We start from the raw sequence: 24769 nt of genomic DNA, 5'->3' as shown, positions 1-24769 counted from the left end.
TCTGGGTTTGCTGATTCTTTATTGAAGCAACTCAGAGCCGGACCACCACCGCAGTGAATGGTACCTGACTCAAATTCACTATCAGTTTATATAGAAACTAATGAGTAATTACATCACAAACTTCTCACAACCTTCTGTTAAAAATCCACTAACTATTTCAATTCTTCTTTCTTCATTTGTCGTGAGTCCACAAAAGTCCATTCTTCTCCGTTGGTCAGCTGATCTTTATGTTCTGGTTCCACTCCGGCTCTGGTCGACACCCCCCCATCCTTAATGTTCTTGCTGTAATCGGCGTCCTGTCTTGATCCGGGTTGACCAGAGTCTGGTTTCCACTGCCAACGTCTCCTAAGTATTAACCTAAAATAGCTAAAGTCTGTTTAGAACTTTATTTCTATTAATGATTATTTCTAAGTATCCCATATTTCTTTTAAGGTAAAGAAAAGGTTAACCATACATCCCCCTTATTAAAATCATCAGAAGGTAATGCTTCTAGGCCTACTCCTGCTTAGCTACTCATTAAGCTTTGAGTGATGATTGGTTCAGTCATAGGTCAGGATTATACAAGGAGCTTTGAGAACAATATTCATGGATGGTGAAAGCCCACCTGTGTTTATCAGATTGACTTATATTTATTATTCTATTCTTCATTCTATTTCACCCCTATTGATTCTTATTTTCTTAATTCATGAGAGCTTCTACAACAATTACATGAAAATTTCTACAACAGCGCACACATCTACCTCCACGTGCTTTGTGCGTGTGTCTCCTCCTGTGCCCACTGGAAAACGCGCTCAGCCTCGCACCCGGCTGCTCCTGGGGACTCAGCGTGGCAGCAGCCTCTCCTCTGCTGGGACTGCCGGGTTTGGCAGGGGGGGAAGCCCTTACACGAGTGGAAAAGGGGTGCTGGGGGCTCTGCCAAGGGCCAGGAAGGAGGAACGATAAATTGGGCCAGTTTGAACTTCAGAACAAGACTGATGATCATTAGCAGCACACACTCATTAACACCACCCTTCCTGGCCGCAGCTTGTGCTGCACCACTGCGTTGATACCAGATGGTTTAGTAAAAGCAAGCCCCAAAGCAGGCCCTAAGAGGCCTGCTCTGTGTAACCTTTAGACAGAATCAACTTTACTTTCAGCAATTTTCCTTCCAGCTCTAATAACAGGACGTTCTGAAGCTCACGGCATGTTTTGAAGACAGGGTCTGCTTCTGGGACTGACAACACTTATAGTCGTCGCTGACTCTTGCTTGCGCTTAGTCTTAGAGAATCCAAGGGGTAAATCCCTCACTAATTACAAAGAAGGGCCAGAGATAAACAAGACTGTGAACAACATCTCTGCACTGTCCTAACCGACTTGATTCACAGCTCTGGCGCCAGGAGTAGAGATAAATCCTGTAGGAACCAGAACAGGATCTTCTCCTCGGAGCCACCTGCGTGTGTCAGCAGAAAGGCCTCCACCACACTTGTGCAGAAGCGGGGTCACAGAGGACAGCATCACTATGGGGGGTTACGGCCACCAGAGACCCCCAGAGCCCACCCAAGACCCCTTCCCCAATCTAGTACGCATGTGCAAAGACGATTACGTATTAGTATATGCGTAAGGTTTCTTGGAATAGGTGGGCTTTACTTGGAATTGTATGAATATTCATTTTTCTACAATGTATATAACGAGTGTGCTTTTGTCCCTGGGGGTGCATGCCAGGAGGAGAGATCCCCCGTGCACCCAGCGCTGCAACGAACCCATGTTGGCTTTCTAAACTGTCACTGGGGTCAGAGAGTTTTCTTGGGTACCATTTTATGGTAACAGCACGTTCAAGGCAGCCAGTCCTCCGCAGCCTCGTCCCACGTTCGCCATGAGCCCCTGCTTGGCTGTCACCTCTTCCCTAAAGCCAGAGCAGGTTTTTGCCAGCTCTCAAGGTTGTGCTTCACCAACAGCGGGAGCTGAGCACTGCTGAGTTATCCCTGCTGGTCTCCAGGACAGAGAAAACTTCTTGCTCTTCCTGTCCATTTTGAGTGTTTGAGCAAGAAATCAAAACACAACAAAAAGAAAACATGTTAAACTTTCCAGCACGCTCCAGGTAAGTACCAGGGCACCACCGAGAATTTCTATCAATCATTTGGATTTAATTTCTGAAACATGCTTTTACACAGAGGGAACTTTTACCTCAGGTGTTGACTTTAGCTCCCTTAAAAGCTTTTATTTACATTAATTTTTATTCATCTTTAGTAAGCTGCATAGGCAAATCTTTCAACTGCTGCCATCAGAGCAGCAGGTAAAGCAGTCCGGTGCATGCAGAAATTCAGAATTACAGAATGTTTATTTTTACGAAACTATCATATCCAAAACCAAATCCAAATCCAAATAGATTAAAAATATTAAGTGGGATTTAACTGCACATTCCAGGTTCAGGCAAATCCTCATACAATTGCGTATTCTTGAAAACCTGCAATGCTGGTTGTGTCCCTCCAGGATGGATGAAGTTCATTCTAGAATTCAAAGACAGCAAAATAAAGAAACATGACCACTTGCTCTCCGTTCCAGATCAGAGTAACGAGAAAAACTCCTGCATTACCTGTTTCGCACCGGGATGTGCTGGTTCATTATGATCCCAGTAAGAAAGGCACTAAGACTCCGTAAAGTATCACCAAAAATGCTAGTTATCAGAGGTAGCACAATAAAGAGGGGATAAGCATAGTCAGTCTTGGGTCCCTTTAGATGTTGGGACCCGCCAGCTGTGCAGCACCAAACAGGCTTCCAGCCGGCACGTAGCATGCCTGGCGAGTCCCACCCGTGGAAGGGGCACCCCACTTTGGTCATTTGAGCTGCTACAGGATTTTCTTAGAATAAAACAGCCCCATTCATCATCTGCACTATCAGACAGACAAGAGTTTTGCATGAGAACCCCTTGCTGCACTTTTGGATAAAGTCAAGGCCAGGCAGGTAATAGCCAGGGCCAAGTGTGAGCTGCCTGCAGGCTCCTCTGCTGCCATCACTGGACAGGGAAGCTCACCCTGCAGCCAAGGGACGTGCCCAGCCCTGCACGGCCCGAGGGCCAGGCAGCGTGGCCCAGCTCGGGTCAGCTGCCACAGGGATTCAGCAGCTCTGCCAAACTCACCGCTGACCCAGAGCAGCCCTTCTCCAAACTGCTCTGCAACATGACATACCAACTCCTCTGCCTTCTCCAAAGCAGCCACTGCCTGAGATTGAAAAATCCGGTTAAGCTGTTTAAATTTGGCAGGTAGTTCAGTCGAGACTCTCATATTTTCCAGGCCATCCATCAAACCCCACAACTTAGTTGTTCCCAGTCTCAGTGCTGTCCTCAGCAGATTCTTTTGATGGTTGACTGTCATGTCCAAGTCCACCCCTCTGAGGGCAATCAGCCTTGGAGTTGCTCAGGCTCTTTGCACCCAAATGACCACTTCTTTCCCAGCCAGCTCTCTGCTTTCCCCCAGGCCGCCCTGCCTCAGTGCCATTCCTTTCCTTGGTCCGCAAAGATACGACGTCTTCTTCATCAGCTCTTCTGGTGCATCTGGCACGGCACAAGCACATGACGGCGTGCAAGGGCTTCATTCCTGCTCATCACGGAGCTGTAGTCCACACGGTCCCATTCAGGGAGCAGAAATGAAGGTGGCAAAGGCAGAAGACTGGCACCAGCGTGGTCGCGGGGAAGCCAGTCAGACGGGGGGCTTGTTTCCAAGCACGAAGCTGCCACGCTGCGTGCTCCCTCGTTACTCTTCTCACCCGGGATACTCCTCCCTTACTCCATCGCTGCGGCTTCCTGCAGGCCTGGAAGAGACCCAGAGACAGAGGGATGCTGCGGGAATCCCTCGAACGCCGCGGGTGGAGTCACGCACCCAATCCACGGCAAACGCCGCGCTGCCACCGGCCACCAACAGCCGCCCAAGCACCGCAGCGCCCTCCCTCCGCCCCCAGGCTGCAGCCTGCGCCGGCGCTGCCCAGCACTGCTCCGGCCGCCGCGCCGCCGCCCGTCAGGAGCCCCGGAGGGGCCGGGACCCCCGCGGGGCGCTGGCCGCGGGCAGGCCGCAAGCCTCCTCCGCAGGGCCCGGCGCTGCCGCTGGCTGCTCCGGCCCGCGGCGCGGCGAGACCCGGGCCCGCTCCCCCCGAGCCCGCGCCCCAGGCGGGAGCGGGGGGGGGGGGGGGCGAGGGGCGGCGAGACCCGCGGCCGCCGCTCCGGGACGGGCGGCCCCGGCCCCCCCCCCGCTCCCTCACGACCCCCCCCGGGGGCGGGGCCCGGCGGCTGCGGGGGCGCGGCCGGAAGCACGCGGGCGGCGGGGCGGGGCGGGGCGCGGGCGGCGGCACTTCCTGCTCGGCGTGTCCCCGCGCGGCCGGCAGTGAGTACCGCGAGCGGCGCCGTTACCGCCCGGCCGGGCCCGGACCCCGACACCCCCCTCCCCGCCGCCCGACCCGGCCCGCGCAGCTCTGCCCGGCCTCCCCGCGCCGCCCCCGGCGGGGTCCGCGCTTCCCCCCCCCGGCAGGGCCGCCTGCCGGCTCCTCGCCCCGGTAGGCACCGCTCCCTCACGGCCCGGCCCGGCCCTTCCGACCCCCCTCCGCCTGCCCGTGAAGGCCCCGCGCTGCGGAGCCGCGCCTGCCCCCCCGCCCGCGGCAGTCCCTCCTGGCCGCCCGTTCCGGTGCCGCTGCGGCCTGCCCCGGCGGCCCGGCCCGCCTCCGCTGGTTCACCTCCCTCCGGTGTCTCGGCGTCCGGCGGCGGTTCCCGAGCCGGGAGCGCAGCGTCCGTGCCTGCCCCGCCGTTACCGCGGGGGCGGCGTGCGGCCGAGGCCGGGCTCTGCCCGCCGCGCCGGTGCTCCGGGCGGTGGCGGGGCCGAGCGCCTCCACGGGAGAAGCTCCGTGCCGTTAAAGACGTGCGGTCCGGAGGGGCTTCGGAGGGAGGGTGGGCTGGAGGGGAGGGGGCCGGTGCCCTCCGGCCTCACGCAGACGTGGTGCGGAGCAGCCCCGCGTGTAGCGCGGCCACCGGCGGTCTGCGCCTGGACCCGCTCCCCGTTTTCTCCCGTTTGCTGCTCCGGACGCTCGGGATTTGTCTGTCTTTCACGCTGGCACAGCTGAGCTCAGGTCTCCAGACCAGATTCGGTCCTGAGCTAAGGAAAAGCAAATTATTAATTTGAAGATGTTTGTGCAGTTGCTGTTAAACGCGGTTCTGAAGGTTGCTAGAGGGGAAAGTCTTCCAAAAGCCTTGAAGTAAACGTCAAATGTTTTGTTATTTTCCAGGGTTTGGGCGTGGAAGATCTATTCCTGTGATCTCCTGAAGGTATACCTTGTCACTAGAGAAACATTTACCTCTTCTCTGAAGCTTTTCTTCTTCAGAGCTTTTTTTTTTCCTCCTTTACACTTATTTGCACCGTATTTAAAGAAAGTACAGAAAATAAACATTTTCTCAAACACACAGCAAATTGACATAAGAAGGAGTTTTACATCTCAGCATTGGCCAACACGAGTTGTCCTTGGAAGAAATGAGTGGCAAAGTCTAGCCAAAAATAACTAATAGCAATTTTCACCATTAGATCCGCTTTATGGTGCCGTCTACCTTCTTCTTGGCTGCTTGAAACTGAGATGATAGGTGTGGTACGCACTTGTCAGGGTTTGCTTCATGAAAACCAGGAGGTGGCTGCACCAGAATCTGCCTCATGACATTTTAAAATGTTTCACTGTGGGGACATCTCCACTCTAGACTGAGCACATGGGTGTGGGGAGCCACTCCAGGCGTCTGATGGCTGCACATCTCACCTTGGGTGGCAAACAAAAATTGTTTCTTTCTCACCTGCTTTGAGTGGGGCTTGGTTATCCCCACGGGCCAAAATAAGGTCTGTGTTATGTTTGGTACACAGACACAACACATGGGAAGAAAAAAACTGTCTCCCAACATTGAGGCTTTGAGCAACCTGGTCTGGTGGAAGGTGTCCCTGCCTGTGGCAGGGGGTTGGAACTAGATCATCTTTGAGGTCCCTTCCAACCCAAACCATTCTATGATTGAACTCTGATAATAACCATATATTGCTGAGTTTTTTTAAAGAAAATCTGTTGAGATTTGATATTTGCATACCTTCGTAGGGCAGCAAGAAGAACAAAGATGTGATTTTCATTTTGGTGCTGCACTTGGTAACAATAATTTTGATTGCTTATCTCTCCCAAAAAAGAGGGATGCTGGTTCTCATGAAGGGTATGAAAGCAGTTACAGCAGCTGAAGTGAAAGATTTCATCTAACTGCATTTGAACATTTACGTTCTTTATCAATTTCATGTTGGTTGTACCTTGCAGTATCTTCACAGTCCAAAGTACTAGGCAGTTTGTGTATCACACCTATGACTAAGCAGAAGACTGAGAGAAGGTCTAGTCTGCGCACAACTGTACAGTCTGTCGATGTCTCCTTCTGTCCTGATGTCTGAACCGCTGTTCTGATAGATACTTGTGGTTTTAGGAAGTTGTTAGTGATTTCCTCAAAAGTTCTTTGTTTTCCATTTTATTGTTGTTCCTGTCGTAACCAGCAGCCTGATGATAGGGCTGTGTCTTGTCTTTACCTCCTCAGACAGCAAAGAATACGTTTGTTGCTGTTATTTTCAGTGCAGCCTTTGTCGTAAAGTGTTAGATTTAACATTACTGCAAAGACCAGGCAGAGAGCAAGGAAAATAAGGAAACATTTGGATTTCACAGATGATTTGTGGTGGGAACAGTACAGCTGACTGGAAAGTCATATTTGCAAGGGGTGAAAAGTAATCTCTTTTTCAGTTCATTTTTTGGTTGTTTGAGAGTTTTTGCTGTTAAGAAATCCCAGTATTTGAAGTTAAGCAGAATGCATGTTTCAAATGTCAAGAGGAAGAGAGAAAAAGGTTACTGTGTGGTGAGCTCTGGAAGATTTTAGGAGCTGAAGAAGTAAGAGCAGCAGAAGTAATGAAGTTAAGCAGAGGAAAGGAGGAGTTGGTAGGGAGAAACGAGGCATGTGAAGCAGGAATGGCAGGGGAAGGACTGGCCGGGCATCTTACTGCTGCTTACGCAAAGCCCCTTCTGCACCCATCTCACACCTGAGTGTCCCACGCTGCTTTGGGATTTTGGCTGAGGAAGTAGCTGCCTGCAGGCGACTTGAAAATTGCCGTGGGTGTTCCGATGAACTCGTTTGTGCTCCTTCTCCCTGCCTGCAAGTCGCTGTCAGCGCCTCCCTTCTGACTGCGCTGTGCTGCTGCCGGCATCTGTCACTTTATTCACTAGTTCCAAAGTAGGATGCGTCAGTGTGTTGTGCTCTCTGCAGCCTGTATTACCTATAAAACCAGACAGTCTGCGCAGGACTGTTATTTTTAATGTGGTTTTCACACTCAGACGTGAGGGATGTCTTTGTCATAGTCTAGCTGGTAGCAAAAAAGATGATTGCCCGTCGTCTAAACCTTTCACTGGTGGAAGGAAATCTAAATTGCTGAAGACGGGCAGTCAGATATGTCTTCCTCTGTTTGAGTATCAGTGTGAGCACAGTAAGAGACTGCTTCACTTTGACAATCTGACAAACATCAAAACTTTGTCTGTTAAGCTCCCCTTCCCTTCCTAGAGGCGGTGTTTTTGTCTGCTTTGATGCTAAACACCTGAGACAGGTGTTTCTCTGTGATGAAGTGCTGGCCATAGCTATTGCCTGAGTTTGAGGAAGGTGAGCAGTGGAAGTAGATACCTTCAGGCTGCGGTGTGATGCTGACGTTTGATGTTTCTCGTTTCCCAGTGGCCTGGCATACATGCTGAGCAAGAGGAAGAGCCCTTCGTCCTTCCAGTTGTGCGTGGACCTGAGAGGAGGAGGAGGAACAGCCATTATTTGACCTGAGCCTCTGGGGAGGACAGATCACAGTAAGTGTAGTGCAGTGCTGCCTCTTCTTACCCTTGTCTTCGTTATGAAGCTCCGTGAGTCAGCTCCTCGGGCGCTCTTTGGCACTCGCCATCCAGCAGTCTTGTTTAGCTGCATGTTTTCAGCGATGGTCACGTACTTACTTTGTGTAACTTTATCCAGCGGGAGACAGAATGGGAGGGAAAGAGTGCTTGAATTGAGTTGGCTTTTCAAGTATGACTGAAATTGCTTCAGGGGGATTCTTTCATTTCCTGCATTACTGAAGGTCTCTCTTCTTACGTTTCGTAACCACAGATTAATATTGTAAATGTGCTTGACTGGAGCAAGCTCTGCTTTTATCTTCACCCTGTGGATGGGAACAGGCTAAGACCTGTATGAAAGGGTGACCCCATGGAAAGCTGAGAAAAATGTTTAAGTATGGGTGCTTAATTTGGTCTGTCAGGTGCTTTTCTGTCTTATTTTTTTACTACCTATAACTGTTCAGGTGAACAGTGTTTTACTTTTTCCTCCTCTCTCCAGTGTCCAAACCTAAATACTGGTATAAAATAGGTTTATGGAGTTTATTACCGCCAAGTTCTGGCTGCGTTCTTTCATATTTTATTTGGCAGAATAAGTTTTATATTTACCGGAGAACCCAGATGAGAGAGGCAGAGTCTAGCAGATACAGATACATCTGCGTTATCCCCAGGTTATTGCTGCATGCATTGTGCTGCCAGGCAGAGTTCTGTGTTGGCAGGTGTAAAAGTTTCCAGGAGGTTATAGTCACCGTGTGGACAGGAGAGCTTTTAAAACAGATTCTATCACCTCCACTTGTTAAGTTTTAGGACTGTATTTGTAGATTAGAAGTCAACTGAAGTGTATTAGGAGATAGCAGAGCTGAGCACGTGCATGGATGAGTAGGGTTCTGATGGTCTTTGGGTGTGATCTCAGCTGGTGGTGGCTGAAGTGACTTCTTCAGCTGTGCAGGTGAGACTGAATGATGTATGCTGATCTGCTGGAAGCCTGAACAGAAAAGGGTACAGCGTATGGCTTGTCAGGAAGCATTGTATTTTCTTGCCTGTGTGCTCTTGTTTTATGTGGCTTTACTTTATTTTTGTGGGAAAAGTGTTTTCCTCTTTAGTTTGACTTCTCATGTAACAGGAATACAAATGAGGTCAAATCTATCGTGATCAGGGAGAGACTCTTGCAGGGGGTGCACAGAAAGCTGTCATCACAAGGGACTTTGGGTTCTTCAGATACCACCATCGCACAAATTGCTTATGTATAAGCCTTCCAAATCTAAATTTTTGTACTTGTGTATCAATAGGTGAATTTAGACGATACCACGCCGCTTCCTTCCACAACTGGAAAACTGAACTGCATCTGACCGTTTTCATGTCTAAAAAAGCTTATTGGCTTCCCTAGGAGTAACTGTGACACAGAAATAGAGATAGACTTCTCAGAGAAGGTATTCCCTTTCCTCCATGCATGATGTGCTCATGTAAATGAAATAATCTATCCCGTAAGTAACTTCAGAATGCCTTTGGGAGTAGGTCGGGGACTCTGGAGACACTCGCCGTTGGGTTGAGATCACAGGACAGCTGGGGTTGGAAGGAACCTCTGGCAATTGACTCGTCCAGCCCCCTTGACTCGAAGCAGGGGATCTCGAGCAGTTTGCTCAGGGCCATGCCCATCTGGGTTTTGAACATCTTCAAGGATGGAGGCTCCACATCTTTTCTGGGCAACAGAGTAAAAAAGGGTTTTTTCTTCTGTTTAAGTGGAATTTCCTGTATTTTATTTTTTGTGCCTGTTGCCTCTCACCATGCTGGTGGACACCACTCACAAGATCCTGGCCATCAGGTATTTATGTACATTGATAAGATCCCCCTGAGCCTCCTCTTCTTGAGGATGAACAGTCCCATCTGTCTCAGCCTGGCCCCATATGACAAGAGCTCCAATCCCTCACTCATTTTAGTGGCCCTTCGCCGCACTCACTCCAGTATGTCCACCTTTTTCTAGTACTGGAGAGCCCAGAGCTGTACACAGCACTCCAGGTGAGGTCTCATGAGTGCTGACTAGAGCAGAAGGATAACCTCCGTTGCCCTGCTGGCCATGTTCTTCAGGAGCCCAGGATGCTTTTTGTCCCAAAAGTGTATTGGCTTGTGGTCAACTTGCCCCATCTCCAGGTCCTTTTTTTCAAACCTGCTCTCCAGGCAGTGGGTCCTCAGCCTGTCTCCTTCCCAGGTGCAGGACTTGGCATTTACCTTTGTTGACCTTCATGAGGATCCTCCCTGCCCAGTTCTCCACCCCGCTGAGGTGCCTCTGAATGGCAGCACAACCATCTGGCGCAGCAACCACTCCTCCCAATTTTGCATCATCTACAAACTTGCTGAGGGTGTCCCTTGTCCCATCAGCCAGCTCTCATAGCATATTTGTTTAAAGAGCGGTATTGCTGAGTACATGAGAAGAGAAACGGGGGCTTTAGTTCTAAATCCACCAAAAAGGCCATTAGGGGTTGTAGGTAACTATTGCTTAACTGGTAGCAGCACAGAGATGTCGTAGCTAGTGCTGAGCTGGGTGGACACTGTTTGCAGGTGTACCTTCCTCAGGTCGGAGAGCGTTGCAGTTGCATTTCTGTGGCGTTGTAGCTCAGTTCATAAGCCCTGCTGGGACAACGTGGCATGCTAGTTCGTATGAAGGCTGCAGATTTGTATGCTACCTTTACTATTCTATTTTTTTTTTTTGCTACCTTCAGAGCTGAGCTTGTGCAGAGGGTGTCTGTATCACAGCCCCAGCGCTTCTCGTCACAGGGTTAAATTCTGGAGTACCAGTTCAGGGGGCTCTGCAGCCCAGGTGTAGATAGGCTCCAGGTTACTTCTGTCAGGTATTGCTGAATGTTCCTTCACTGCTCTTTCAGGCGTGTATATAAGATGTTACTTAGTAAAACAAGTTGCAAAGTACCCAGAATTAATACTAGTTGGGGGAACAATCAAAACTGTGATTCAGACACTCATTTGGCAGGTACCCTGGTTTTGGACGCAGGGTGGAGAGGAGCTGTGGAAGCTGAGAGCACATTAAGTGCAACTTTCAGAAGCCGCAGTAGTTGAGGTTAAAGTAGGAGTGTCCTGGTTTGGCCTAAACCAGGCCAATTTTCCTTTCAGTGATTTTACTTTCAGCTCAGTCTCCTCTAAGTAACTGCACTTTCTGAGAGTAACTACATGTTGTGCAGACAGCGTCTGCTTCCAGGACTGGTAACGCTCGAAGTTTGTAGTTATCGCTGAGGCACCAGTAGGGATGTTGTGCAGAAAGGCTCTGGCTGTACTTATTCTTAGAGAAACCAAGGTCACTGCTGAATTCCTCCCTGCTTACGAGTGAAGAGCCGAAGGGGGGTCGCACCTGCAAGGAGGAGCGGACAGGGCAGGTGACCCAAAATTGACCAACGAGGGTATTCCATCCCATACACGTCATTCTCAGTATAAAGCGGGGGGATCACGAGGGTCTCGCTCTCTTTCTGCTATGGCCGGTGTCCAAGGAGGACGCCATCTGTTTTCCTGCTGCCCCCGATTCCGATCCGAGCATCCCTGAATCCAGCTCTCGACCGTCGCTGGGCCCAGCCTGGGCCTTCCCGGAGCCTGCCCTGCAGCGCCGGTGGTGACGTGGCTGACTTCAGGGGAGCTCAATCTTGGTTTTGTATATATATTTGTATATATTTGATTATTTCTATTATTACTATTATACTTTTTTTCATTATTATAGTTATTAAAACTGTTTTAACTTTCCAGTCTGTAAGTCTCTCTCCCTTTTCCCTTTCCCTTTGAGGGGAGGAGGAGGGTTAACAGAGAGCATCTGCCACAGGTTTAATAGCCGGCCCAGCTTTAAACCGTGACAAGTGGTTAAGATTATACAAGATGCACTCTTGTGGCTGGAAAGCTGCCTGTCGGGAAAGGACCTGGGGGTGTTGGTCAACAGCCGGCTGAGTATGAACTGGCAGTGTGCCCAGGTGGCCAAAGCGGCCAGCAGCATCCTGGCTTGTACCAGCACTAGTGTGGCCAGGACTAGGGCAGGGATCGTCCCCCTGTACTCGGCACTGGTGAGGCCTCACCTCGAATCCTGGGTGCAGTTTTGGGCCCCTCACGACAAGAAGGACCTTGAGGTGCTGGAGCGAGTCCAGAGAAGGGCAACGGGGCTGGTGAAGGGTCTGGAGCACAAGTGTGATGGGGAGCAGCTGAGGGACCTGGGGGGGTTTAGTCTGGAGATAAGGAGGCTGAGGGGAGACCTTCTCGCTCTCTACAACTGCCTGAAAGGAGGGTGTAGTGATGTGGGGTCGATCTCTTCTCCCAAGTAACAAGTGATAGGATGAGAGGAAATGGCCTCAAGTTGTGTCAGGGGAGGTTTAGATTGGATGTCAGGGAAAATTTCTTCACCAGAAGGGCTATCAAACATTGGAACAGGCTGCCCAGGGCAGTGGTGGAGTCGCCATCCCTGGAGGTATTTAAGAGATGTGTAGATGTGGTGCTGAGGGACATGGGTTAGTGGTGGGCTTGGCAGTGCTGGGTTAACGGTTGGACTTGATGATCTTAAAGGTCTTTTCCAACCTAAATGATTCTGTGATTAAGTAGCTATTGGTATTATGGATTTGAGCATTGACTGTTGTAGCTGTGCTCAGTTTTGTCTTTTGTACGCAGAGCTCTATGACTAACTTCAGCAATTTCAGAAAGACCAAAGGTATCATTTTAAAGATGGTTTTGGGCATACATTCATGACCATTCTGATATAACCTTTTGTTTTTTTGTAGATACAGACTATTCGCTTTCCAGAATGTTTCTTGGGTATGAAGATGACGAGGATACCAAAGCCTATGAAGATGAACTTTATCGTGAGGAGTCATCCAGTGAGCAGAGCGTTGACAGTGAGGTGGAATTCCATCTCTACAGCCAGATCCACTATTTGCAAAATCTTGGAAAAATCGGCAGGCTGGAGATGGATGAAGAAGCTGATGTTGCAGGAGTCACAGGTCACAGTTCGGTTCTAACTGAGAAACAGCATGAAGACAAGAAAATCACTGAATTCGTTGATCGTGGTGTTCAGCTTTCAGATGACCCTGAGGTCATCGTCTTGTCTGATACTCCAGATGAAGACAGTGTTTATAAAAGCAAAGCAAAGAAGTCAACACGCTCTTTAGCTCAAGGCAAAATACATACCCCTCTAGGATCTTCCACACCAAACCATGCTGGAGCTGCTGGATATAATTCCCTGAATCCTGCTGGATCAGCCACAGCCATTTCAAGGCAGAGGAGAAATACTAGTGGGAAGCTTAGCCCAGTTAATTCTGCTGGAGGTCACGCCATCCAAGACATATTGGTAATAGATGACAGCTCGGAGGAGGAGAGCTTCATATCTGAAAGTGATAATGTCGAGAGTTGGATGCTGTTGGGAGCTGGTGCAGATGACAGCGATGAAGATATAATGCTGAACCTTGAGGGCTGTGCAACTCCTGTCAGCGAAGGTTAGTACTGTTTCTAATCACTTGTTTATTCTTCTGTATGTGGGAGGATTTCTCTGCAATGATACTGATGTCAGTGCTTGAAAAGAAGGATAAACAGAAAGCAAACTGGAGTGTGTAGTGGTGGGTACAAAGCTGTGATGAAGGAAAGAGCCGTTTATTTATACCATTTCAATACTGTTATTTCAGTAGTGTCATATATGGAAAGACAGCATTTTTGCTGCTAGAAATTTAGAAGTAATACCAGGGTGATTCACGTTGTGAACTTTCCAACTTTCCTGTATATTTTCTATTCCTGAGCATATAAGAAGTTGTGGTGAGGGGGGGCAGGGGGAAGTGAAATAAAGAGGGAATACAACAGTTTCTTATTGTAAACAAAGTAAGTAGGAAGAAAAACAGTTTGAGGACTAAAGACATAAAGAAAATCAGAGGTAGGAACCGCATAACAGTAAAAAGTTTGCTGAAAAGTGCTGTAGGATAAGAAATTAATTGGTGCTTATAACCAGGGAGCAGTGTCATTCCTCTTTTCCTGTGATGAGATTTCTGCCCCCAGCCCTGAGTGCCTTGCCTCGTTGCCCCTCTGCGGAGCAGACGCCAGTGCTTGTTCAGGCTTTGCTGTGTGCCAGACCAGAGAAGCTACAACTCAGGAAGGGGATGAGCTGTAACAGGAGAGGGCGAGGAACGGAGGGGAGACCTTCCGAGCTGGTTCCCCTGCCAGAAGCAGGTTCTGTAACCACTCCTTCAGGAGCCTGGCAGTTTGGGCTGTTGATCTAAAATTTACTGTAACTTCTTGTATGGATTCTGCACTGAGTAATTCAGAGATTTCCAACCGCTAAGACTTAACAGCTAACGTTTTGGTATTCTGCAAAATATTCTTCCACATTACTGTGCAGAAAGTTAGTATACGTGATGGTGAGTGCCACAGATTTTAGACACGTGTTTGTAATGATCATACTATGTGATACGTACCTTGTCACCAGCTACTAAAACCTCTCTCAGACGATCAGCCTTGCTTTTTTCTTGCCCGCTGGTTCCCCAAAGCACGAAGGTCATTTCCAGAAACAGCGTCCCCTGCCAGTCTGAGAGAAAGCACTGTCTGAAGGCAGGCTGCTCTGGTGGCGAGGCAAGCCAGACCAGCTGCAGCACTGGGCACCTTTGCAAGACTTTTATTTATTTATTAGGAAAAAAAAAAGTATACCATAATTTTGCTTGGTGCACATGTAAACGAGGTAGTTTTGGGTGCAGGGAAATGAAACGTTCTGCAGCGCTGATCTGCAGGCTGATAACTAGTGAAGTTTTTCCTCAGGATGGCTGTGTAAGAGCACTGCTGTTCACATGCCGCCGCTAAGCTGTTTGGGAGGGGAAGGCTGAGAAATTCTCTTTGCCGTCTTTTCCGGTAAAACGCCTTTTTTTTGCCCATAAACGTTCAATAACTCTTTGCTGAGAGCTGCTCTTGTGTGTGTTTTTGCACAGCTGTCCATAGTCCCTGCCTAAACAGCCCGTAGCGCGCGCTCCATCTCAGAAGGGTGGTTAAAGCGACGTGGGCTTGCCCAAGCCCAAGGTGCAAGAAATGCCTTCCCTGTTCCCAGTGCAGTGCCAGAAGAGCGGCAGAGCTTTCAGTTGCCATGCCAGAAACCTAGACAGCCACATGATATTTGGAATTTATGTAATTTTTTCTCCTTATAAATCTTCTAAAATGCAGTTTCTAAGAATTAGCTTAAAGTTGCTAGATTTCATTAATACCTTTCTTTTTGTATTTTCATATCCTGTCCTTTTCTTTGACACTAGAGCTAATTAGCTTGTCTTTTTCTTAACTTACTCTGCCTGTTGGGGAGCAGATGTGACTGCTGTAACAGCAATGGAGTTTGTGCACAGCACAGTTAATACATTTTCTGGGTAGTGCCTATTTTTCTCATAACTGCTGGGCAGGCAAATGACCTGGAGTGAGATTTCTTTTGTTCGGTTTACTCTGTATCCCCTTGGATTTATGTACCAAAATTGCTGACGGTAGCACTAAAGATTACCCAAAAAAAACCAGAAGAGAGAAAAATGTTTAAACAGTGCTTGGGAAAAACTCTGTAATTAATTTATCGGAGTGATTAAGCTTACTAGGTGTAACACGAAAATTAATGTCTTCATTCTTTGTGCTCTTCTAACGACGGTGTGCCAGTGCTAACTGAGAGAGGCTTTTAAAAATCATTATAGGAGGGTAATATCAGGAGGCAGTTTTGCTAACTTGTGGTATGTTTTTGTAACAGATGTAGTAATGTTTCTTATTCATATATGTATTTATAGCTGTTGACAATAAGCAAGCCCCATTCAAAGCAGGTGACGGGAGCAGGATTTTCCTGCGCTGCATAAACTTGTCTTGCTGTTCAGAACTAGAATTGTTTCATTTAACGTAGGTGACGTAAACATTTTTTGAGATGCTCAAACGGGAAGTCAAAGACAGTCGCACGAGAGGCTCACAAACAGGACTGCTCTTCTCCTACTCTGATTTTTACTCTCAAAGCTACGTCAGAACCTCCTCAAAACCCCTCCTCTGCAGCACGTTCCTTCCGGCTGTGAACAAGTTAGTGATGATCCGTTTGCGCTGTGCGCGATGCCAGAGCAGAGGCCCGTGCCCTGGTGCTGGCCCCAACGCAGGCACACACCCGAGGTGGGGAGGGTGCCGCAGGGCTGGGCTCCGCTCAGACCCCAAATCCCAGTGAGTGTCATGCAGGGAGCTCCGGCGTGCAAAGGTTTGGTTCAGCTGCTCTAAGATATACGGTGGTGGGGATGCAAAGACATGGGCTTAAAAGAGAAGGGTGTTGTGTGTATGTGTGTGTGTAACGAAAAGCTGAAACAGCATCAAAGTACTTTTAGGGAACAAAAGCCATAAATCTTCCCAATGTGAGGTAACCATAATTTGTTATGCTTACGCAGCGTTGTGTCTCCAGTTCTACAGACTATAAGGCACTCCTTTGCTGAAACGTAAATGTGAGAATTTTAAACCCGAAGGAAGAAACGCGTTTAAAAAATGTGTGCTGGCAGATTATCCTCTCAAAGATATTCTCCGCTAATTCATTTAAATTATTTTGAGACATGCACAGTTCAGTTTCCAGGGTTTCTAAAGAACAAGATGAAGTATTTAGGTGACTACGCAGTATGTAAATTACTATTTTAGGACTTGTAGTATCAGTCAGGATGGATGTAGAGTGTAAGTGGCTGGTGAAGCCTTGCCCTTTCCCTCCTCTGCTGAAACTGCCTGTGACTCTGTAAATGGGATAGACCTCCTGTGACAGTGCCGTGGTGTGTCTACTGTCCAGTTTGCTTCACATTAAAAAGGGAACTGAAATGTGAACAGTTCTCTGACTATGAGAGTAGCCGGTTGTGTCAGTCATTTGATGAGTGTGTTTTCATGTCCGAGTCCCTGAAACAGAGATGCTGAGGTTACGCTGGAGTCAGAAATACTCCTCCAGGAAAGGAATTAGGCATATCTCCTTATTCTGTTAACTCCTCTACATCTTACTTGCCTGGCCTGCTCTTGTCTAACAGCCTTACTATTTTCCATACTCTCTATAAACCAGTAACGCTTTCTTGATGCCTCCAGTGCAGAGCATCTTCTCCCCATGTGGCCTCCTGGCTTCAGTCGCCACCATCTGCTGTGGCAGAAAGAGGTGTCCCTTTGCCTTGGGAAACGAGCTCTGGTTCCCGATGGTAAATCAAGATTCACCTGTGCCCTTCTGTCTTCAGTTGATAGCTTGAGAGTTAGGGCTGGTCCACAAACAAAGCTCTTCAGTGCACAGCTGAAAACGTTTCCTCCCTTTCTGCCTTCTTTCCACATGGAAAGAATGATGCTGCTTGTTACTTTGCAAATAGGGTCCTACCTGCTTCATGTGGTGCTTAAAAAATGGGTAGCTGAGCAAATACAGGTCGTTGGTATGATTTACCTGATTTTTTAAATGTTTAGAGTCCAGAAGAAAGTGTGCAAAGATAATCGTGACAAACTGTGCCGTGTAATTAATGTACTGAATTAATTCTTAGTGTCAGTTTCGAGATCTTTGAAGGAGAGTTCTCCCACCCCTTTCCTCCACTTTGCAATAAGAATATATAGGATAAGAACGTTAATCTCCTGTAGTTGGAAGTCTTTCATGCATTCCTTCATTAAAAGCTTCCTTTTAACGTGTTTCCTCTCCCATGTATAGCTGCAATCTTAATCTCGGGGGTTTTTTTTTTAACTCGTGGTTTTTGGAAAGACAGCTTTCAAAGCTGCAGCATTGATGTCCGGCCACTAAGGGGTACAAAAATCAATTTATCTTCTCCCTGTTTCATCCTTTGCCCACCCAGTACCTTCCTCGGAGACAACGGGCTAACGTGACCGCACTCTGGGCTTGGCACGTGCGTGGAGTGCGGTGCGTACGGTTGTTTTTATGGAACAGCACAGACGTACTCTGCTGGGTTCCCAGAGAGGGAAGGTTGTTTTCTTCTCTGCTCTGATTTTTTATTCTCGTTAACCCAGTAGCGAGGCTTTTACAAGAGCACGGCTAGAGATACTAGTTCTGGCTCAGGGGTCCCGGGGGTCCCTCCCTCCGCCAGCAGCCCCCGGAGCAGGGGCCGGCTCAGCTGCCGTTGGGGCACGGTGCCCATTGAGCTGGGGGGGAGAGGCTCCGTACCAAGGGTGACACTGTGCTTTTATTTACACATCTTGCTCCACGGCTGCGTAGAAGCCGTGCGTGGTGTAGGTCTGGCTCCAGTGGTAACCTCGGACAAGCAGCGGAGCAGAAGGAAGCACAAAACTCGGCTCAGGCTTATGGGGTGTTACGAGACGTTTTAAAATCTGTTTATCTGTTTATCGCGTGGCCTTCTAGCTGTATGAATAGATAAAGTAATTTTTGTGTTTCCTCACAGATTGACCTCTGGAATTTGGTATAATACGAGTATTTTTGATCTCCTCTGTTGAAACTGGTTATGAAAGGAAACCAGCGTCCAAGGGGCAAATCATCTCGCTTGAGGCGTGGGGTTTTATGTCCACTTTTGCTCTTGCTGTCCTGTGAAACTGCCCTGTACAGAAAGAAATAGCGAGTGTAAACTAAAGTGCAAGCTGGTATCTCCAAAGCAGATTTTTCACCTTTCCATTTTGGCATCCATTCCCATTTTGTTTTCCAGGTGTAGAGGTCTTGCTATGCACCGATTTTAATCCTTAGTAATCAAGTCTCACATTTAGTCAAATAAATCATGATAAAAATACATCTCTAAAATGAAAAAAAAAAGGGGGGCGGAGGGATTTGAACATTTAGTGAATGAATCTGTAAAAAACTACACACCTAAAATGAAAAAAATGAATTTGAAAGCATTTTATTTTTGCCTCTTCCCTAAAAAATAATGTAGGAAGGAGTTTTCTGTTCAGCAGCACTAACTACAGGTTATGGAGTCAGAATAGAAATAGCAGTCTGATAAACTTAGCTCATTGTTTTATCTCTGTCAGCCATGCTCTAAAAGGAAATACGCTTTGTTAACTGTTTTAAGTGGCTTCTTCTAGGTGTATGACTTAATTTTCTCTTAACTCTGTGTGGAACTACAGAAACTATTAAAAAATCTGACCACATCTGTATTTTTTTTCTCTCTGTGCTGTTATTCAAATCCCTCAGTGTATTTTTAAATGGTGAAAAGGTGTAAGCTGATTTCTGAAATGACAAAGTACAGTAAGTTGTGCTTTTCTTTTTTAATTTACCCTTTCCCTTGACAGCTAGTTTTGAACACGACCTTTACAAGATACAGTATGTTTTTGTTCTAGAGCCTTTATACTTGTACCACTAACTTACTTTTTCTACAAAAATGTCTACAAGAAATTCTTCATTTTGTTAGGCCACAGAAAAACTATTTAAAGAGCCATACTTCTCTCACTTTTTGGATGCCTAAATTGTGGATTTGCTGAATTAAATTTCAGCAAAGGTTGCTTTCAAAAGTAAGAAAGATTTCTTGGTGAAAATTAGTTTAGAAATTAAAATATTTTTATTATTAACATCTAATCGTATGTGCTGCGTTTCTTAAAAGCAGCAAGCGTTAGTTGTGTGGTACGTGTACAAATTTCAATGTTAAAGAAAAAACAAAACAAACCAAAAAAGCGTTTATTTTGGGGCAGTTCTGTGTGGTGGCTCGAGCACGCTGCTGCGCGCAGATTGCTGCTCCTCCTCTCGCTGCTGCCTCTCTGCGAGGCCAGGGAGGCTGGTGGGACACTGCACATCGGTGGCCATGGGCCATGTCACGTGGGTGGCCGTGAGCCGTGTCATGTCGGTGGCGGTGGGCCGTGTCAGGTTGGTGGCCGTGGGCCATGTCACGTTGGTGGCCATGAGCCGTGTCACTTTGGTGGCCGAGTGCCCTGTCACATTGGCAGCCATGAGCTGTGTCATGTCAGTAGCTGTGGGCCGTGTCATGTCGGTGGCCATGGGCCGTGTCACGTGGGCCGTGTCACGTCGGTGGCCGTGTCATGTTGGTGGCCGTGGGCCGTGTCACGTGGGTGGCCGTGGGCCGTGTCACGTTGGGGGCCGTGTCACGTTGGTGGCCGTGGGCCGTGTCACGTTGGTGGCCATGGGCTGTGTCACGTTGGGGGCTGTATCACATGGGTGGCCGTGGGCCGTGTCACGTTGGGGGCCGTGTCACGTTGGTGGCCGTGGGCCGTGTCACGTCGGTGGCCGTGGGTCGTGTCAACGTTGGGGGCTGTGTCACATGGGTGGCCATGGGCTGTGTCACGTCGGTGGCCGTGGGTCGTGTCACGTCGGTGGCCGTGGGTCGTGTCACTTTGGCAGCGGCTCAGCGTCCCCTTCCGAGGGGTCGCCGCAGCCCCTGCGCGCCCCTGCCACCGGCAGCTCGGCGTCTGGAAGGCTGTCCGGGTGTGAGATGAAGGCCGGTCCGGGGCCGCCCGTGCCGGGGCGGTGTCCGAGCGGGCTGGCGGCCCGCGCACGTGCCACCGCTGCATCGCCTGCTGCGAGGCTGGGGGATGGAGGGGCGTGCGGGTGGGAGCCCGCGGGCCGGGCCCAGGCGGTGCCGTGCCCCCACCGGGGCCCTGCCCACGGCCGCCGGCCCCGTCCCCGCTCCCCGGTAGGGCTGGGGGTGCCTGCTCGCCGCCCCTCGGGACAGCCCCGCGGCGTGGTGCCGGTCACCCCGCGGGCTGGTGTCACCGCGTCCCGATTTCTGCGTGTTTGTGTGTCGTTGCTGAAACCTTTCAGCCCGCTTTCCTCGGAACCGCGCCCCGCTGCACCGCGCGCCCGGGCTGTTCCTGTGGCTGGGGGGGTTTTCTCCTGGCTGGTGTTTGCCAGAAGCGCGGCGTTACTCAGATGCAGGAGTGTTTTGTGCATGAGTTACTACGGCAGAACGCGCCCCGGAGCGGCAATAAGCAGTGGGAATCCACCTGCCGTTCGGAAGATACAGCACATGCATATGGATAATTTGATTAAAGAAAAAAACTTAATCTTCTTTACCATGTAATGTGGATACACTCGAATCTCTTGATTATTTGAGAAAAAAAATTAATAAAACTAATAAAGTTCCTTCGCAAATCTGAAGAGATCCAGACCAAGTACACCTGCAACCTGAGCAGGCCCTTTTATCCGTACAGATTTCTCTGCTATTGTGGACCTTAGCTCTGATTTAAATTTCCCATGGCTTTGGATAGCTGACTAGGTTTTCTGCAAGAGTGCCCATGCTTACACGGTCATATATTCTGGGTGACTTTTTCACTTTTTTTTTCCTTGTTTTTTGCTGTTCTGTTGATTGTTATAAGGGGAATTTTTTTTCCACTTCTGTCATCAGTTTGATCTTTCTTCCTTGTCCCTATTTCTTTGGATTTCTTACAGGTGGGGCAAAACTCTCACACTGCAACTGAATTTTTGAACACTGATGTGAAACTGATTTAATCCTTCTGAAGAAGTTGTTCAAGATTTTTAAGTAATTAAAAAATGCAATAGCGAATATACTGAAGACAGGGGACTTAAGGGTCTAAAAAGGGAAAAAGTAAAGTTTGAGTTGGGCTACAAAGGGATGTAAATCATGCAGATATCTGTGTGGAATAAGCACGGGGAAAAAAGAGTTGAGATTAATGAATTTTAAAACAGAATAGAAGTCTAGAGAAGGACCGACAGGAGGAATAAAATGGCTTGTTAATGCTGTATTATGTGTGTCTTCCTGTTTATAGTAGCACCCAGTGGAAGTGGTTTTGTGCTGCGAAGCTGTGGGCAAAATTGACGTTCAGAGGAATGTGGAAGGATGGCACATAGTCCATGTTGTGAGCCCTTAGGCTATAATTGGCACGCTTCTAGAGAAATGGGGGCCGTTTTGCTGCAGAGAACTCACTCTGTTTCTTTCTGGTACGGATGGGCTCCGCTGTGGAGGTTTGAACTGGTGTTTTGTCAAACAGGCACACATGCAACACGTTAGTCTGCAGGTTTCTTAGTGAAGAGCCTGCAGGTTTCTTAGTGAAGAGCACGGAGAACTTAGAGGTGATACCATCACAGTGACCATTAATCTCGAGACAGCTGGAATTCGGTGGCTCTTTTTTATCTGGAAGAGAGACAGAAGTAGATCCTTAGAATATTATAGTATCTGTGCATATGCAGGTGTATATACACAATATCTGTAACACAAGCTAACGGGTCCTGGGGATGATTATAATGCTTGTCTTTATGCTCTGTTAATGTAAATAATTTGTATTTCCTGTATTCTTACTGCTAAGTACTGTATGCCGTTGGTGACTGTATTTCACGTGTAATGATCCTCCTGCAGCAGGAGGATTTCCACGTGTAAATCAAAGTAACTCCTCAAATCTCCAGAGAAGCTCTGGATGAGGGAGGTGGTGGTCACCAGAGCCTGTCCAGTTGTCCGAGCTGGCAGGAGCCCCTCGCCCTTGGAAGGCAGGAGAGGCGAGGGTGACGCTGAGGACCTCGCAGGAGGTTGTATGAGCTGCCCATGGCCCAGCTCCTCTGCTGAGGGTGTCTGGTTAACAGTGGCATTCCCTGTTAATGTGGCAGGTTTTGCAGTTGAATTTAGCTTTAAGCTGTTTCTCTTTATGTGAAAATTTTTAGCAGGTTCAACCTTTACTCACTTCCTACGGTGGTGGTTACGTTTTTCTGGTTTTCCCCTAATACTCTTGCTAATGTCTCTGCTTTTACATTGCATGCGGCAGTGCCAAGCATCTTGCGTGTGTCTTGGGAGATAATGACGTTGTTAGAAGTAAGAAAATAAAAAAAATAAAAGCTCTGTCTATTCAGCTGGACTTCTTGTGGTGGGTATGGCAATGTATGGCTGATGTTTCAGAGCAGTTAAAGCCATCACCCACATGCTGTAGAAACACATATGTGCAAAACTGGCTGCCAAGGTCTATTTTGTCACCAGTTTGGTGCTAATTCTGCGAGTTCCTTTGCTGTCTTTGTACGGTGTCAGGTTTGATACGTGGTGGTGGTTTTTCTTCTGTCTGACCACTTTTGACATGTAGGTGATGGGAATATCCTCACAGGCACTGAGGAGACCTCTTGGGTGAAGCAGATTTTGGCAACAGTCACAAAGCAGTTCTTTGCTCAGAGTGGGTAGATTTGTCTGCGCTTTGTTGTTGTCGCATCGTGTTGTGTGGGCTGTTGTGGCGTGCTCGTCCTTCCTCGGAGTCCTGGAGCACCACAAACAGCACGGTCCTGGCCAGGCATCCTCACTCCTCGATAAATCTTCCTCCATCAACCCCTTTAAAGCCCCAGCAACCAGAGAGTGAGAGGGGCGGGGGGTGCGGGGGGAGGCTGCCAGATGCTTTTTTCGGTCTCTTTTTGAAACTCTCTGTGCATGGTGAAACACCAGAGTTTTCTCTGCCCTTTTAAAGCGGAGGCAGCGAAACGCTCGGTGTTTTACAGCCCCCGTGGTGACGGTAGTTGCGTTAACGTTGTACGTACGCCCCAGTCTAGACGCTGCCTGAAGGTAAGCCGTGAAGTCGGTAACTGTGTCTTGTACATTTAAAACTTTAGCTGCAGAGTCTGGGGATTTCCCCCTCCCCTCGAAGCCGTGGGGGGCTCCGGTGGGAGCTCGCTCCCTTCGCCCTGACGCCGGGTCGGGGCTGCCTGCAAGCGCGTATAAGAACGTACGTGCCCGCACGTGGAAGCATATGCACATGTATGTGTTTGTATGTATATTTATAGACATGTACGTGAAGCTTCAGCTTTTCCATCTGCCTTGTGTTCACGTGGGCATCTGGCACGCAGCTTTTACAACGAAAACTAAAGCGAAAGAAGTCGCCAACTTTGAACACGGATTTCTCTAATGTTCCACAATATGTCTCTGAGGAGCAGCAGCGTTTCCAGCCTTTATCCGTTACTGAGATGGGTGCAGTCTGTGTGATAGGCTTCACTCAGCCTGCCGTAGCCCAACACAAAACAAAACTGTTCCCTGAGGCTTGCTCTGTGGGACACAGCTCCTGTATCATTTAACTGTACCTTTGATACTTCTAGAGCTAACGCTGAGTGGGCGTGCACGAGAGGGATTTTCTCATCAGATTTTTAATTATTATAATTTTGTTTTGGCGTAAAGTTTAAGTAGCAAAGAGGAGGATCCCTTTAAGAAATCGGTGTCGGCAATCAGAGCAGAGGGACAATGCAGGTGGCATTTCTAGTATGTGTGTGACTGATGTTGTACACCCCACGAGCTGCTCCGTGGGGTTTTTGTGAGTCAGTGGTGAAGGCAGTTTATTCCCTGTGTTTTTCTGAAATATGAGGTTGGACTAGATTATCTTCAAATGTCCCTTCCAACCAAACAATCCTATGATTCTACTCCACGTCCATGCTGACCTTTGTTTTTAATGTAGTAAGTGACTTTGTTTGCTTGTACATTTTTATCTCATTTAATTTTCAGTGTACTCATTTTCAAAATTTTTTGGGAACTTGGATTTCTACATCGCAAAACACGAATGATCTAGCGCTACACCCTTTTGTCAAAAATGTCCCCTAAAATCCAGGCATCAGGCATTCGCTTGTGTTTTTTGTGGGTTTTTTTTCCTTTTTGAGCAGTACCCTTCTGCGGGTGGAGCGGCCCTGATTTTCCTGGTAGTTTCACTAAAACCGGAGGGATTTATTACGGCTCAAAGTCACGGTTCGTGGCGTTTTGGTTTGGTTTGTTTTAAGCGAGGTGCGTGGCCACGGCAGAGCGCAGCGGGGGGCGAGCGGCGGCTCCGCGGGCTCGGGCCCTCCTGCCCCGGCGGGAGGCGCCGGCATCCGCGGCGGCGCTGAGGGGGACCCCGGCGACTGCCCCCGCCCGGGCCTGCCTGGGCCTGCCCCCGCCCGGGCCTGCGGGCCTGCCCCTGCCGCCCGCGCCGAGCCCCGGGCCCGCAGGCCTGCCGCTGCCTGGGCCTGCCCCTGCCCGGGCCCGCGGGCCTGCCCGCCAGCCCTTCCCCGGGCGTCCGCCGGTGGCCGGCGGACGGGCCCCCC

At 48.9% G+C, this 24769-nt stretch overlaps 1 protein-coding gene and 1 long non-coding RNA gene across 3 annotated transcripts in view; one reads left to right on the top strand and one right to left on the bottom strand.

Annotated features, from left to right (window-relative positions):
* LOC137674644 (uncharacterized) lies at positions 1 to 4048 on the bottom strand. The gene is made up of 2 exons (XR_011049841.1): positions 3116 to 4048; positions 1 to 2486 (listed from the first exon to the last, which is right to left on the bottom strand). It is a non-coding gene; the product is annotated as an uncharacterized lncRNA (long non-coding RNA).
* A 275-nt stretch (positions 4049 to 4323) lies between these two features.
* Positions 4324 to 24769, top strand: part of ZCCHC7 (zinc finger CCHC-type containing 7) — a 113320-nt gene continuing 92874 nt past the window's right edge. The window contains exons 1-4 of one of the 2 annotated variants that reach the window (XM_068420212.1): positions 4324 to 4352; positions 5245 to 5284; positions 7733 to 7854; positions 12627 to 13337. In XM_068420212.1, the coding sequence (XP_068276313.1) occupies positions 12650 to 13337 (688 nt within the window). In that variant the 5' untranslated portion in view covers positions 4324 to 4352; positions 5245 to 5284; positions 7733 to 7854; positions 12627 to 12649. Of the gene's footprint in view, positions 4353 to 4457; positions 4522 to 5244; positions 5285 to 7732; positions 7855 to 12626; positions 13338 to 24769 lie in introns of those variants that run through there. The other variant, XM_068420211.1, reaches the window with a different exon arrangement.

The sequence above is a fragment of the Nyctibius grandis genome, chromosome 30, assembly GCF_013368605.1.
Source record: "Nyctibius grandis isolate bNycGra1 chromosome 30, bNycGra1.pri, whole genome shotgun sequence".
In the NCBI taxonomy this organism is placed as follows: Eukaryota; Metazoa; Chordata; class Aves; order Nyctibiiformes; family Nyctibiidae; genus Nyctibius; species Nyctibius grandis.
This window is presented reverse-complemented; position numbering and strand designations above follow the sequence as displayed.